The following is a 14,266-nucleotide window of genomic DNA, read 5'->3' on the forward strand; positions in this document are numbered from 1 at the left end:
AAAACCAATAACTCATGTAAGTTGATTCTAAAACCATGTTTTGGTTTTGGCCATGGAAACACATTTGGATAAAAGCTTTAATAATAGCCCAAAATAACCTATTAACATGTATTGAAAGTTGAAGTTTTGGCTATGATTGGTACCTATTTAGCCTTATAAATTTGACACTGAATTAGTGCTATAATCCTAAAAAGTATAATTTAGATTTTAGTTTAAAAGAGAAGAGTAGGAGAAAGCAAATTTGTAATCTACTATATCCAACAACTGCTAGTGTCACACAAACAATTGCGGCCAATTCAGTAGCACTCTAAACTTAGTTTAAATAAAGATGTATCGATCAACAATGCAAACATCATGGGAAGTATATTTTGCATTTTATGTGACAAGAAAGTAAAGAATGGATAGAAAAATTTGAGAGCTACAAAGCTACAAAATATTTGTGCGATTTTTTTTAAAAAATTTAACTAAATAATAGTTATTTATAAGATAATTGAAATATAGATGGCATGAGCCAAAAAAAAATGAAGAAAGGGCGAATAAAAGTAAACTTTGGATGTCTGAATTAAATCATTTGAGTATATCTATTAACAAGTTGTTAAAAATGCCTAAGAATTTGTTTATGCATATTTAAGTTTTAGTTTATGAATAAGGTGCAAATAATTGTGCACCACCCACACCATTTTTGTTTTTCCTGAAATATCATTGTCATTGCCTTTTATTTAATTTCCTTTTTTTTAATCTAATTAATTAAAACATAAAGCTTGGGTAAAATTCTCAGAATCCAAAAGCCATTGCCATAAGCTCTTAGTGGGACTGTCAACAGGGCGGCTCCCGCGAGGGAAACTCGGATCAAACAACGGCTCCCTTTCCTCTCTCTCTCTCTCTTCTCTTGCGTTCTCTTTCCCCAAAAAGAGAAGAAGACAACCCCTCCTCCCCTCTTTGTTCTCTCTTCCCCAGATCCTTCGCCAGAAACAGAGAGTTCGTGAGAGAGAGAGATCTGCGCATAGAGATCGAGATGGAGGCGGCGATGGATCTGATGCGGAGAATCTCGCCGAACCAGAGCGAGATGGCGCTGTCGGCACTGCTGTCCCTCCTCCCCCACCACTCCACCGACCTCCTCTCCCAAGTTGACCAGCCCCTCCAGGTCCTCCTCTTTTCTTTTCTTAATTCTTACTGCTTTTCTCCGATCTGATTCCAATCGGGGGTTTTCTTGATCCGAGTCCAGTCCGTGCTTGATAGCTATCTATCTCTCGATCTATACGAAGTTCGATCTTGTCTGAGTGGCTTCTTTCTTTTGTCTCTCTGTGTTATAATTCAATCAAAGTTTTCGTTTCTTTTTTGTTTTGGGAAGATTTTATGAGCTCTGACTTAGTTTCAAGTAGAAAAATGAATCCTTTTATCCGATTTTTTTGGACGAATTTGAAGGATTTTTTTTTTTTGTATAGAAATATGTTTTCTCAGAGGGCCCTGTCGGTAGTTTGGGGATCTCTCGTCTCTTTTGAAAAAGGGTTTGTGACTATTTTCTTCTCTTCTTTGTGTTTTGAGTATAATACATGGGGAACAAATTATCTGGAATTGTGTATTTCGTGCTGTTTTTTCTTTTTTGAAGCTGGGTTTGAAAAATTTTAGATTTTTTGGATTATCCCGTGCTTCCCAAATATTTTGTTACTTCTAAATTTCTGATGCAACCATTGAATTCAAACACGAACACCAGTGCAAACATTGCTTAGACAGCAGGAAGACACCTTTGAGCTATTAGTAGATGTTCTTCTTGATGCCCACTAGCTCAATCATGGAAATTTTATGCATGATTCGATTGCACTTGAGCTATATGTAAAATGCTCTATTTGAGCCATCAGTTCAGTTGCTTTCCTTTTTTAAATTTTTCTTTCTAGTTATATGTTTACTTGCTGTAGGAATTTTTTTGTTTTTGATCAAAAGAGCAGGTTTGTATGGATACGGAGTCGATGAAGGAGTTCATACTGTGTGAATACAACAGGGATGCGGATTCATATAGGTAAACAGTTGAAGTTGAAGAACCATTCTCATAATCTCTGATTATGGTTTCTGATGTACTGAATTCTTTTAGGGAAATTTAAGCATTTGATGTTGGTTGTACTAGTCCTTTTGTTGTTGTTCTTGTTTTGTATGAAAAACTGTGCTTTATATGGTGGATTTTCCATGTTTACAATTTGTTGATTATCATTTCCGCGTGCAGATCGCCTTGGTCAAACAAATATTTTCCACCTCTGGAAGATGGGCCGCTACCATCAGACGAACTGAGGAAACTTGAAATTGAAGCAAATGAGGTTTTTGCTGTTTATCGTGACCAGTGAGGTCCTTTACTTTCCAGATCTTTTTTTCTTTTTTTCTTTTTTTTTTTTTTTGCTGTCATGATTTTGTATGATGCTTATGAGCTGGATTTTTTTTTCCCTTTAAAGATATAAAGAGATATTTGTCTATCATCTGTTCAATTTATTTCTCTATTCAGCCCGAGAAATTATAATGTTGCCTTTGTTTCTAAGGAAGTAATAGTAATTCTTCTGTTCAAACTGCATTGTTAGGTATTATGAAGGAGGTGTCTCATCAGTGTACATCTGGGAAAATGACAGCCAGGGCTTTGTGGCATGTTTCTTAATAAAGAAAGGTAAGGCTTCTATTGCAAAACAGTTTCTTTTTCTTTTTCTTTTTCCTTTTCTCTCTTCTTTTTTTCTTTCCTGCTGGCACAATAGTAACATTGGTTGTAACAACATGTAATTGTTTTTGGGAATGAAGATGGATCGAAGACAGGGCATGGGAGGAGAGGACATTTGCAGGAGGGTTCATGGGATGCTATTCATGTTATTGAGGTGAGCGTGATTTTGATGGAAGATTGACTCCTGCCGAATGACTTAAGTTGCACAGTATATTTCATATGGTCTGAATACTTTAATCATTAAATCTTCATTTGCCCATGTAGGTTGGACCAGAAGAAGAGGGAAATGCTCATTACTGCCTAACCAGTACTGTTATGTTATCATTGACCACAGAAGAGAAGCCATCAGGAACTTTCAATCTGTCAGGATCAATCAGAAGACAGGTACTTGGTGTGATAATTTCTTGCCGTTTTTGTTTTCTAACTTTCTGATATTTGGCTGTGCTATAATGCTTTGGACTTAGGGGACGACCTTGATGCATATCCTTCTGCCCAAATATAACCACCTTTTTGTAGGCTTTAGTATATTAAACATGTTAGGGCTTGTTCCATACAATAAGTACCTAGAATTTGATAAGTTGGGCCTAAGGCTGAATGCTTTAAGTTTTGTAATTTTATAAGTTGGTACCACATTGTTTGTCATCATGGTGGTTTGGTACATCCATGTACTCATAATAGATATATTTAATGAGCAACTCAGCTGTCAGGTATCATGTTTCCTGGTAAAAGCCACAGTAGTTTCAGTGATTAGACAAAGTTGCTACGAGTGCAAACATAGCGGACTAAACATGTGCATACTCTCTTGCATGTGCATCTGGTTGCAGAATAAATTTCGAGGGAATAAGAAGAAATTATCTGGGTACTGTAGAAAGGACGGGCATATTCCATTGGATAAGTGTCTTTTGGCATTTGGTTGGAAGAATAAGTAGGAAGGAATATAGTGTATTAAATACGCTTGGGATTTTGCAGTGATTCGTCTTTCATCACAGAAACAAAATTACCCTCCCACTTTTGTGTGCACTTAATAGTGGATGGGAGGGAATAAGCCTATTCCAACCCTCCCCAAGTAAGAGGGACGGGGTTTATCTTGCTGGCCAAAAAGACCGTTTGGCATAGGGAAGAGGGATATCCCTCACATGGTATGGGGAACAAATTGGGTTATCCTGCTGGCCAAGAAGACCGTTTGGCAGGTTGGGACATGGGAATTATCCTCCCACTTTTTTCCCATCCAAATGCAGCCTAAGCCCAACTCACTTACCTATAGGGTGCTTTAGGTAGATTCCTTCTTGAATTTTAGGCTATTATTCAGCATTTTTGAACTACTTCATTTTTGGTTAAGTCGGGTCCAACTTTATACTAGTTGAATTGGACCAATCAAGATTAGGGTTCAAGATGCATAGGGGAAACATCCCGGGTCCTCCTGACTGACCCACTTTTACCCCAAATAGTCAGCAAGCTTCTTGTGAATTAGCTAGGTTTATGAGCTTTAATAGCTGGTAAAGTTACAATCAGCTAGTTCAAAAAATTTTATTCGTATTTTCTCTTCTCTTAATTTTAGTTTGGAAACTACAGTTTTGGGTTATACATTTTGAATCATATATTCACTATAACCTTTATCAACACCGATATGCTTTTGATTCTACAGATGAGTTCAGACCTTTCGGTAGCAGAGGGCCACATGTGTAACATGGGAAAGATGATAGAAGAAATGGAGGGCAAGCTCAGGAACTCACTGGATCAGGTAACTTCGTTTTTGTCTAATTAAACCATTTGATGGTTTTCCATGATCATATGAGCCAACCTGCTGCTATCTGATGGACCGTATTTTGCCTACATGGAATTGCCTATAAATTAGTGTGTCCTGCAGCCATTATATCGAATCAGTCTATAAGATTGGTTTTATCTTGGACCTTTGAATTCTTTTCTTAGTTCATTACCTCATGCCCTTGCAGGTCTATTTTGGGAAGACAAGAGAGATGGTCTGCACATTGAGACCACCACCTGAGGGCATACAATTTAGATTGCCTGAAAGCTGACCCAAAAGGTGAAAGGTGCAGCAATCATTTGCATCCAATGAATTAGAACTTTGGTATTAAAGAAAATTTGGACACATGGAGTGACACTCATGGCCCTGTGAAATTTAGGTTGCAGTCCTGAGGATGATAAAAAAGTACTTACTTGTCTGGTGGAAACGTTCATATTTCAGTATGTTGAGTTTGTATCATACAGTTAAAAACTCGTAGGAATTTGGTGCTGAGTTCTATAGAACACTGCAGTATACTTGAGTAGAAGAACATTTACTGTTGCAGTATTTGTGATTTTACCTTCTGGACATGGTATCCTAAGTATCATCAAATCAAGTGAGGGGTTTTAATGCCGTGGAGCAAAACCTTTTATATGATCAGGTGGTATAGAAACACCAAGCATACATGAAATTGCATTGGATGTTTTTGGTCTTCCAGCCGAGACCTTCTTAAGTTGTCCTGGCTGGCTTTCACAAAAACTGCACAAATTCTTCAGGGGATAAAATTCAGGGAACATTTAGTGGTATGAAGAATTGGTTGGAACACTAATTTCAACAATATATTTTCTATTTATTTGTTTCATTAGAAAAATTATGATTATTCCCTGAAGATTTTTTCTTTTTTTTCATAAAAAAATGCTATTTTTCCCTTTTCTTTTCTATGAATTTTCTTTCAACCACACATATCATTAACAAAATAAAATAAAATCCAGAGTAGTTTAATATGGTTTTCATCTTTCGACTGTGTATAAAATGTCAACAAAGTTACAAAACTATACGCCACTATTATATCTTCGTTTGTCAAAGAACTAAAGCCATATCTGATATTATTAAGAAAAATCCCAGTGTTTCACATATACCATTTTTATATACGTTATATATATATATATATATATATATATATATATATATATATATATATATATTACAATATGATGTCCACTTTGCGCCTTTCGTATCCTGACACGAGATATTTTTGTGTCCAAGGTATTTCAACGTTTCTATCTTCTTAATGCGAGACTACTTTTTGGTGTCTAGCGAGAAGAGTAAAAGTTATTAATCTTTCTTTCACTATTTTTATTAATATATCAGTTTATGGCTGCTCCATCTGTACATCTCAATCCTGAAATTGAGATTTTGGACTCATCTTGGCCCATTCGTTACTATATCTTAATCAGCAAGCGTTCATTGCACCGCTTCTCCAGATTTCATCTTCATGGAAAAATACCAGAAGCTGAGTTCCTCTAATATCATGCATCAGCAGAGCCAAGACCGCCCCAGATAACAGCTTCTAAACCGATCTGAATCTGCCAAAATTCTATCATAAACTAGCGATCTGTTTAATCCTACTTATTCTTTTTCTTCCACGTCTATGGATCTGTGCACCAATATCTCCCATTCTCCCGTTAACCTATATTTTCGCTATCCATTATAATCCATTTACTCAAAAAAAACACATTAAGAACTTAAATTAATCCATCCATAAACCCGGCTTTCTCCAATTGCCACTTAAATGGACCCTAAGTACGTTCCTAAGAAGGCATGTCAATTCTAGGTTCGTGCGATATTTCTCCAAAATAACCACATAATGAGGCATGAAGGACAGGACAGATTTCAATTCCACGAATTATGGAGACAGTGATTCCATGCCTCAAAGCATGTCTTCTGAAATTCTGCAATCAGGGATACAACCATGACGAGTTCCAAAAATTTGGCTGAGCTGCTTCCATCATAACTTGGTCGTCCTACCCAGACCCAGACTTGCATTCCCCCTCGAAAAGCCCATGAACTGGGAGCAAAAATTGATCGAGAACCGAGGCATACTCAATAACCACAGACTGAGAACATGACATAAGTCCCAGCTATCCGTGACTAAATGATTTTGCCATAAAAGCAGTATATCCAAATATTGCAACTCTTTTTAAGTCTCAAATTGCCTTTACTAACATCTCAAAATTAAAGCAAAAATGAAACAGGACATCCGGCATTCCCCAAAACGAGGGCATCGCCTTTAACATATGTCAAAGTTCCTCACAGGAGTTAATAAGAGGGAAATCTCAGCCGGCTGGAAAGCCTCATGCTTTTGGCTCGGATTCATTAGTAGCTGCAGCTTGGGCTACCTCCTCCACATTACTACCTTCTGCCTTGTTCTCTTCCGTTTCATTATCTGCTTTAGCGACAACACAGTCCAATCAATAACAGAAATCTATTAATTACCATAAACCAACCACATAAAATATAAAAGAGAAACAATATTATTCTGAAAACAAATTAGAACCTAAGAACAATTTTAAGCCATGTATTTAAGTTAGCTCACTGCACTCCTGAATCACAACTAGGTGGCTCAAAATGGAAAATATCTGAAGTAACGGCTAAAAGAAGGTATAATATTTACCTCCACGAACTAAAGATTTGGACTTCCTAGAAATAAACATGATAAAGTCTACCATCTACGTGCCAATAGAAGAACAACTATATACTACACTATACAAGCTACCGTTCAACCAAATGTGTATATCAAGCTATTAATCTTGATAGAATGAAAGCATTGCTAACCTCCATCCTTGTCAATGTCAATGGCATCAGCAGCATCGTCTTCAAGCTCATCATCAGCACCACCCATGTCCAACTTCTGCACAAGTAAAAAGAGGGTGAGAAACTCAAGAAGAGAACGCACAACAACAGACGGATCTTGAAGAAAATACATACCGAGAAGTCCATACCGCCGAAGTCCATATCTCCAACTGCACAGAGAACAATATTTCATAATTAAAAGTAAGTTAAAGAGAACAATCAGAAAATAAAAGAAAGAAGATACAATCAACAATTTAGAATAATATGCACTAGAAGATGCCTGAAACAGCAGACTCACATCTACTATGTTCATTGTCATCATCTTCATCAATCCATTTGTCCCAATCAACCTTCAAGAACACAGGAGGCTTCCCCTCCTTCTTCAGCAGCCTGCTCCACCATTTCTTCTCAGCTTTCTTCACTAGGTAGCATATGTTCCTCAATCCAATAGCAGCTTTGCTCTCCTGCAATGTTCTCATGGATGCCAGTTACAACATTTTCATTCCTAACAGGGACTATTACAAGAATTCTTGTCCTATTTGTGCACCTACCTCCACGCTGACCTTGTCCAATAATTCAAAGTCGATCTCATACGGCGTATTATCTGCTCCACTAGTTGCGGAGAAATAAAAGTGCCCATCTGGTTGCAGGTTCAATTTCACATCCTTTGCATCCGGTAGCTCAATGGTGAGATACACCTTATCAGATCTTTGAGCCCACTTTGTAGTTGGATGTCGACTGCGAACCAAAGATACAAGAATAAGTTAGCTCTGAAATTTTAGGCATTAGAAATCAAATTCTTGCCTGCCAGAGAACTTTCATTCTTATCAGGATAAAAGAATCATAGCTGCTCGCAGCAAGCAACCAAAAAACTTGCATGCGGTCACACATCTCGACCAAAAAAGTTCACTGTTTGCTTGGTGATCAAGTTGAAAATTATTAAACAGGAAGAAGAGCGCAGTTTCATCATGAAACTCTAAAGTTCATAGCAGACGATAAGCAGAACATACCCTAAAGTAATAATTCGCTGATATATGTACGTGGATGTGTGTGTATGTGTGTGTATGGATGTACGCGCACACACACATACACATACAAGCACGCACACACGCATATATTCATTAGCTGTGATTTCTTTTCAAGTTCCAGCTTTTGTAAACAGCTAAATGATGAGTTTTTTTAAAAAGTATAAATACATATATCAGATGAAATCCTACACAAGCAAATCAGCACCTGAAGAAATTCTACGCAATTAATAGATCGCCAGTGAGTGAATAGCTAGATTTCTAAACAACCAAATCCTCCCATGCATGCTTATACAACATATGACCCAAACAAATTAGAATCAAAGAGAACAAAACCAGGGAAATCCTTGAAAAAACAGCAGTTTCCACAGGACACAGTGGATTTCCTTCCCAAACTTAATCCCACTAAAACTAGTAAACATAAAGGCATACCAATCTGAATTAAATGAACAAAAATTGGCCGATGTCTTCGAGCTCAATAACTTCGAAGCACCCATAAGTCTCCAGTTCCTATCTATCCATTACATAATCTTCTTTCTTGCAGTGAAGAAGTTGCGGTCCTCCTAATCTTAGCTTCTTCTTCTTTCTTTTTTTTCTTTTTTTTTTTTTTTTTTTTTTTTTTGGGGGGGGGGGGGGGGGGGGGGGGGGGGGGGGGGGTACCATCCTACTATTCTACTATTCTGTTGAATGATAAAATCATCGCATACACATAGAACAATTACTTAAACTCGTTTTCATTAAAAGCCAATTTATTTATGCTAATTAGCAGATGTTAAAAAAACCCGCCCAAAACCCTAAAACCTAAACCACTTTGTATCAAGAGAAGAGGATAAGGAAATGCTAATAGAGACGCAAAAATTTGAATAAATTCATATGAGAACAAAAAGAATCAAATTTCTCCCATGAAAAACCAAAAAGAATCATTCAATCATCAAACAAGTAGCAAAATAAAGACAAAAAATTCTTTAAAAACTGAAAAATAGTGTTTTGACTATCGGAAATAGAGGAAACAAGAAACAAGAAGATTACCTCATCGTTGCGATGGCTTTAGGTTCCGACGGAGAGCAGAAAGGAAGACAAGAAATGGCCGGCAATGGGATTCTTTTTGGGTACAAATCTCTCTCTTTTGGAGCAAAGAAGTGGGTGAGCGCCCACGCGAATATATAATGAGAGACGGAGGGGGAGGGAGGCAAAAGGCCCTTCCATACGAGTCTAGAGGATTCTATTCCTCCACCGCCTCTCTTGGAGGATCACCGTGCCATTGGATGATCTGGACCGTCCACACGATGAGCCCATCGATAAACTATCATTTGTCATCCGGATATTGGCCCATCCGTGTGACCTATCAGGGTTGCATGCTGTGGGCCCTATAGAAATTTTAAATGTGGATCGACCTTTCTCGAAATAATAAATATTTTTTTTTTAGCGTAGAGAATTTTGAATATACACCCCTGAGATCTAGGTACTTATATGTAAAATTTTTGCTTTTGCATATTAAGCCTTGTAATTTCATGTGATTGGTATTGATCCATCAATGCGGTTGAAAAACTTTTGTTATGAAGATGTACGCAATGAATACCATGTGGGAAACAAATTAAAGATGTTAAGACTAAAATTATTATAAATTGTGCATTACTCTGGCCATCTCTTGAGGCTACATTTGGATGCCAAATAGTTAACTAAGAGGTAGATGGATTTAACCATTTATAGCTGGCTCCAAATCAAATAACCACTAGTTAACATTCCTAGATTTAGCAGGATAAGTTTCGGTAGTTAATTTTGTATCAACCTCCCTAATAAATAAAGTCAATCAAGTTAGCTTATATTTCTGGAGAGATGGATTAAAGTTATGGCAACATTTACTGGTGCATATGCAAACATCCTTTTATAATTATTCATTTGAAATTACTTTATGAAAAATGCGAAGTTTTTATCTCAATCGAGGTATCAAATTGTAGATGCATTAACCACTAACGTATATGATATAGCCAATATACAATCTTTATTATGTCCATCATTAAAAATAAAGATGTATTGAGATATTTATGGATGCAATAATAATATATCAATTGAATTGCTTTGATCAATCGCATACATAAGGTAATTCTTATATTATTAAATATTCAAATCGACTTGTATATGCTATATCGGTTGATAATTTCATCTCTAGGATCCTATAATAGTAGCTGGTGTTGCGCAACCTGTCATTTCTCTTCTATTTTTCTTACAATATATCTCGGTTGAAACAAATTGAAATCTCGATTCACCTCATTATCAACCACATACTAAGATCTTCTAAATATATGGTTTTAAATATAGTGGATAGTCCTTTCCTAAAGCCAATTAAACTTACAAAAACATTATATTAACTATGTCAGCCTTACACCTATCATGCTTTTCTACTTTAGTGTTTTCTCTAATTTCTATGTTGTGGCACATTGAGCAAATTAGCTTGTATCTTGATGATTGCTTTGTATTAAAAAGACTGGGTAGAGAATAATTAAGAGTTAAAAGTTGTATTCAATGTAATTATGCAAATATTTCTTTACAAAAATTGACATTATGTTTTGCTTCCTAGGTATAGCTTTCTACATTTTTTGTTTGTTTGTTTTTTTTTTTGCTAAAACGGATATTTCATACATCACGGATACAAATACACCCAATAGAGTCAGAAAATAAAAATTCCCGAAGCGCTCCAGGCAACTCTCTCTCCGTAGACCATAAGGTACCTCCTGAGTGGCTCGCAACATATGCCGCTACCCAGTCAGCCGCTCCGTTGGCTTCACAATATATATGCATGGCCTGGAATGTGACCTCCCTCGCCATCTCCCAAATATCACAGAGCAGGGGGTGAACACCCCCACAGCTGCTCGAGCCCTTTCTACGTTTTTCAAAAGAATGAAATTAACTAGGGTTTGGGAGATTAGGGCTAGTTTGGAGCTCATTGCCTAGGCCCTTTTGTAAAAAAAGAAAAAAATATCATAGTCATTAACTATTTAACTTATATAATAAAAAAATAAGGAATATTATTTAGAGTTAGGCTAGGATGCTTTGGAGAGTATTTGGGCTTCAAAATCTTTTTAGTCAAAAATTATGAAAGACCTCTTGGCATGAAAATCAACACCATTGGCAATGATGTAACATAAATATATATATATATATATATATATATATATATATATATATATATATATAGTAGCTAAAATTTTATATTTTTTAGATCTCCTATATAAGCATCAAGTTAAGAAAAAAAATGAATGGTAAAAATAAATAATATAATTTGTAATTTCAGACTGTCGATCTTAATCTAAATATTTCAAAACATACATAGATCAAATTTTAGTTAATTTGGATGTTTCTCAACTGTATATCAAAATGAAACATGGTATCATATTGTCGAGATGATCAAATTTGTTTTCATTTGATGAATGCGCAAAAGGCATAAAATACATTTTACTTTATGGCAGATTTTAATATTATAAAATGTAATAAATGATGCTAATTTTTATTTTGAAAGATCCTTCATTATTTTTGACTAGAAAGCATCAAGAGCCAAATATTCTCTAAAGTATTATCAACCTAACTTATATTGCATGATAGTAGTTATAAAAATATTCAGTAATTCAAACTATGACAATCTGTTATGGAAAATTATAATTGCATTCATATTGTTAAAACATAAATGCCTTTAACAATTGAGCTTCTATTCTAGAAATTATGCATGGCTTTGTACATCTCATTATATTATGTTTTCTTAAGAAAAACTAGTGAATAAGCCTCCCTCTCTTTTCAATAATTACTAAGAATTTAGGAGTTCACATATCTAAAATTTATTATATCTATTATCACTGTTGCTGGAAATTGGACCCGGGGGCGGTCGTCGGTTGAGGAGGGGGAGCGGTCGGTGGACACAGGAGAGTGGCGGTCCGTCGGCGAGCGGCGTCCTCCATCGGAGTGCCTGCAGAAAAGCCGGTGGCCGGGTTTTCCGGCGCCGGCCCTCCGATGCTTAAGTCAGAGGGGGGAAACTGTGTTTAAAGGAGAAAGAAGAGAAGTTTTTCAGAGTTTCCTGTGTTCAACCCCCCTTGAGAAGCAAGGGTCCCCTTTTTATAGGGGGGTCGGATTACCTGTGATGTGATTGGGCGAGACCGTCGTACGGCTCGGCACGTTGCTTGGACTGGCACACGATCAGGTGAATCATTGCATTGATGTCGGAGGTGAGGCCGGGGTCAGAGACTTATCACGGCTGACAGGACCCTGCTGAGCTGATTTGCCATGGAGAGCTGAGGATCCGTAGATAATAGGAGCCATGCGCATTAATTGTTGAGTAAGCCGGAGATGCGCATTAATTGTTGAGTAAGCCGGAGATGCGCATTAATTGTTGAGTAAGTCGGAGACGTGCATTAATTGTTGAGTGAACCATGGGTTTGCGGAGATCATACGTAATAAATGCTGGGGCAGTGGCAGGATATGGCCCTCGGCCGGACCTCGGAAGGGTACGGCTGTGGTAGGTGGGCGACAAGGACGGACCTCCGAGGTCGGAAACTCTCTAGGTCGGACGTTCTGAGGTCGGACGTTCCGAGGTCGGGCGCCGACCTTGGTCGTCCAAGGTCGGCAGACATGCAGTCTTCTAGTGGCGAGGTTACTATGTTCTGGGGAAAACCGCATTCCCCCAACACTACCCCCGACTTCCGAGTTCGAGCTGCTTGCGAGCTCGGACGCGGGAAGTAGAAGTTGTTATTGCGGTTATTGAGGCCGAGGGGGATCACGTCTGCATCCTTACTTGTCTTGAAGTTTTTATAACGGAGATTGCGCCCTTTGGCCCTTCGAGGTCGCTTTACATGGCGAACTTATGACGGGGTCCGCGTCTTTACGCATCCCGAAGCAGCTACAACGGAGATTGCGCCCTTTGGATCTCCGAGATCACTTCGTACGGCGAACTCATGATGGGGTCCCTGGGCCCGATGGGGCGGCGCCTCGATCTCGTGGTTGAGGCCCCCTTCTTAAATAGGTACGCCGTTTCGCGCTTCAAAGTGGACACGTGGCATGATCCGAGGTCGGACGTTTCTGATCTCGTATTGGCGGAATAGCGGTCTGGGGAGGCTGAGGTTATATCGGCACTCCACGCGTCCCTGAGGCTTATTAAATGAAGGGAGCGGGGGTGACGTTCGCTCGTCTTTTAAGGCGGTTCGGTTTTGCGGACCCATGATGAGGCCGTAAGATCCGATGGGACGGCGCTTCAATTTTGTACCCGACATATTGATCTGGAATGAATGCGGTGCTTCGGCTTACGAGGCTGACACGTGGCGCGATCTAGACGAGGGGTGGAAACCGAACCCGCCGATCTGGGCCGTCAGGGGGGTCTATATAAACCCCACGAATCTGCCCTAAGAGGAGTTTTATTGGGTTGCCTTTCATTTTCGCCGCTTCCACCTTCATTCTACCTCTCGACAAAATCTTGCTGACGGTACCCGGAGCGATTTCCGGCGACTCCTCCGTAGGTTTCCATCCTGTGTTAGCTAGGGTTCCTCTTCCTCCTTCTTCTTACTCCTTTTATCTTTGGTTTGTTTCATTTTTCTGCAAAATGGGTCTTGGTCCAGATGAAGTGGGGTCGAGTTTGTCGGGGGAGGAGTTGGAGTTAATCCGCTCCCGGTTCTTCTTCCAGCCCGGGTTTCGTCTCGAAACTGCGGGGCCGGAAGATAGGGCGACGCGGCCGCCCCCAGGTCGGATCGCGATTCACCGCGAGACGCTCTGGGCCGGTCTGCGGTTCCCCCTACACGAGTTCGTGAACAACTTGCTGGTGGAGTATCAACTCATCCCAGCACAGCTTGCTCCGAACTCGTGGAGGACTATAGTCGGGTTCTTATCCTTGTGTCTCGCACATGGGATCCCGACTTCGGTGAGTGTTTTCCGCCGGTGTTTTTTGTTAAAGAAAAATCCGGCGGATGCGAG

At 38.8% G+C, this 14,266-nt stretch overlaps 2 protein-coding genes across 2 annotated transcripts; one reads left to right on the forward strand and one right to left on the reverse strand.

Moving 5' to 3' along the window:
• Positions 1–783: 783 nt before the first annotated feature.
• On the forward strand, positions 784–5,018 carry LOC103722700 (F-actin-capping protein subunit beta-like). The gene is made up of 8 exons (XM_008813349.5): positions 784–1,144; positions 1,947–2,017; positions 2,219–2,332; positions 2,565–2,647; positions 2,776–2,849; positions 2,960–3,079; positions 4,341–4,436; positions 4,648–5,018. Exons 1-8 carry the CDS (start codon positions 1,016–1,018, stop codon positions 4,729–4,731), a joined length of 771 nt encoding a protein of 256 aa, XP_008811571.1. The 5' UTR covers positions 784–1,015; the 3' UTR covers positions 4,732–5,018.
• A 1,569-nt stretch (positions 5,019–6,587) lies between these two features.
• On the reverse strand, positions 6,588–9,526 carry LOC103722701 (co-chaperone protein p23-1-like). The gene is made up of 6 exons (XM_008813350.3): positions 9,347–9,526; positions 7,844–8,030; positions 7,591–7,756; positions 7,428–7,462; positions 7,275–7,350; positions 6,588–6,885 (listed from the first exon to the last, which is right to left on the reverse strand). The coding sequence occupies exons 1-6, from the start codon at positions 9,349–9,351 to the stop codon at positions 6,794–6,796; spliced, it is 561 nt and encodes a 186-aa protein (XP_008811572.1). The 5' UTR covers positions 9,352–9,526; the 3' UTR covers positions 6,588–6,793.
• Between the last annotated feature and the right edge of the window lie 4,740 nt (positions 9,527–14,266).

This window comes from Phoenix dactylifera, chromosome 5, assembly GCF_051530095.1.
Source record: "Phoenix dactylifera cultivar Ajwa chromosome 5, Ajwa_hap1_PhDact_Kaust_v1.1, whole genome shotgun sequence".
Taxonomy (NCBI): domain Eukaryota; kingdom Viridiplantae; phylum Streptophyta; class Magnoliopsida; order Arecales; family Arecaceae; genus Phoenix; species Phoenix dactylifera.

Coding starts and splice junctions, on each gene's coding strand:
- LOC103722700 (XM_008813349.5), top strand. CDS start 1,016: ATGGAGGCGGCGATGGATCTGATGCGGAGAATCTCGCCGAACCAGAGC. Junction 2,018..2,218: donor AGGGATGCGGATTCATATAG/GTAAACAGTTGA, acceptor TTCCGCGTGCAG/ATCGCCTTGGTCAAACAAAT. Junction 2,850..2,959: donor ATGCTATTCATGTTATTGAG/GTGAGCGTGATT, acceptor TTGCCCATGTAG/GTTGGACCAGAAGAAGAGGG.
- LOC103722701 (XM_008813350.3), bottom strand. Junction 7,757..7,843: donor TGGACAAGGTCAGCGTGGAG/GTAGGTGCACAA, acceptor AGAACATTGCAG/GAGAGCAAAGCTGCTATTGG. Junction 6,886..7,274: donor TGACATTGACAAGGATGGAG/GTTAGCAATGCT, acceptor TCGCTAAAGCAG/ATAATGAAACGGAAGAGAAC.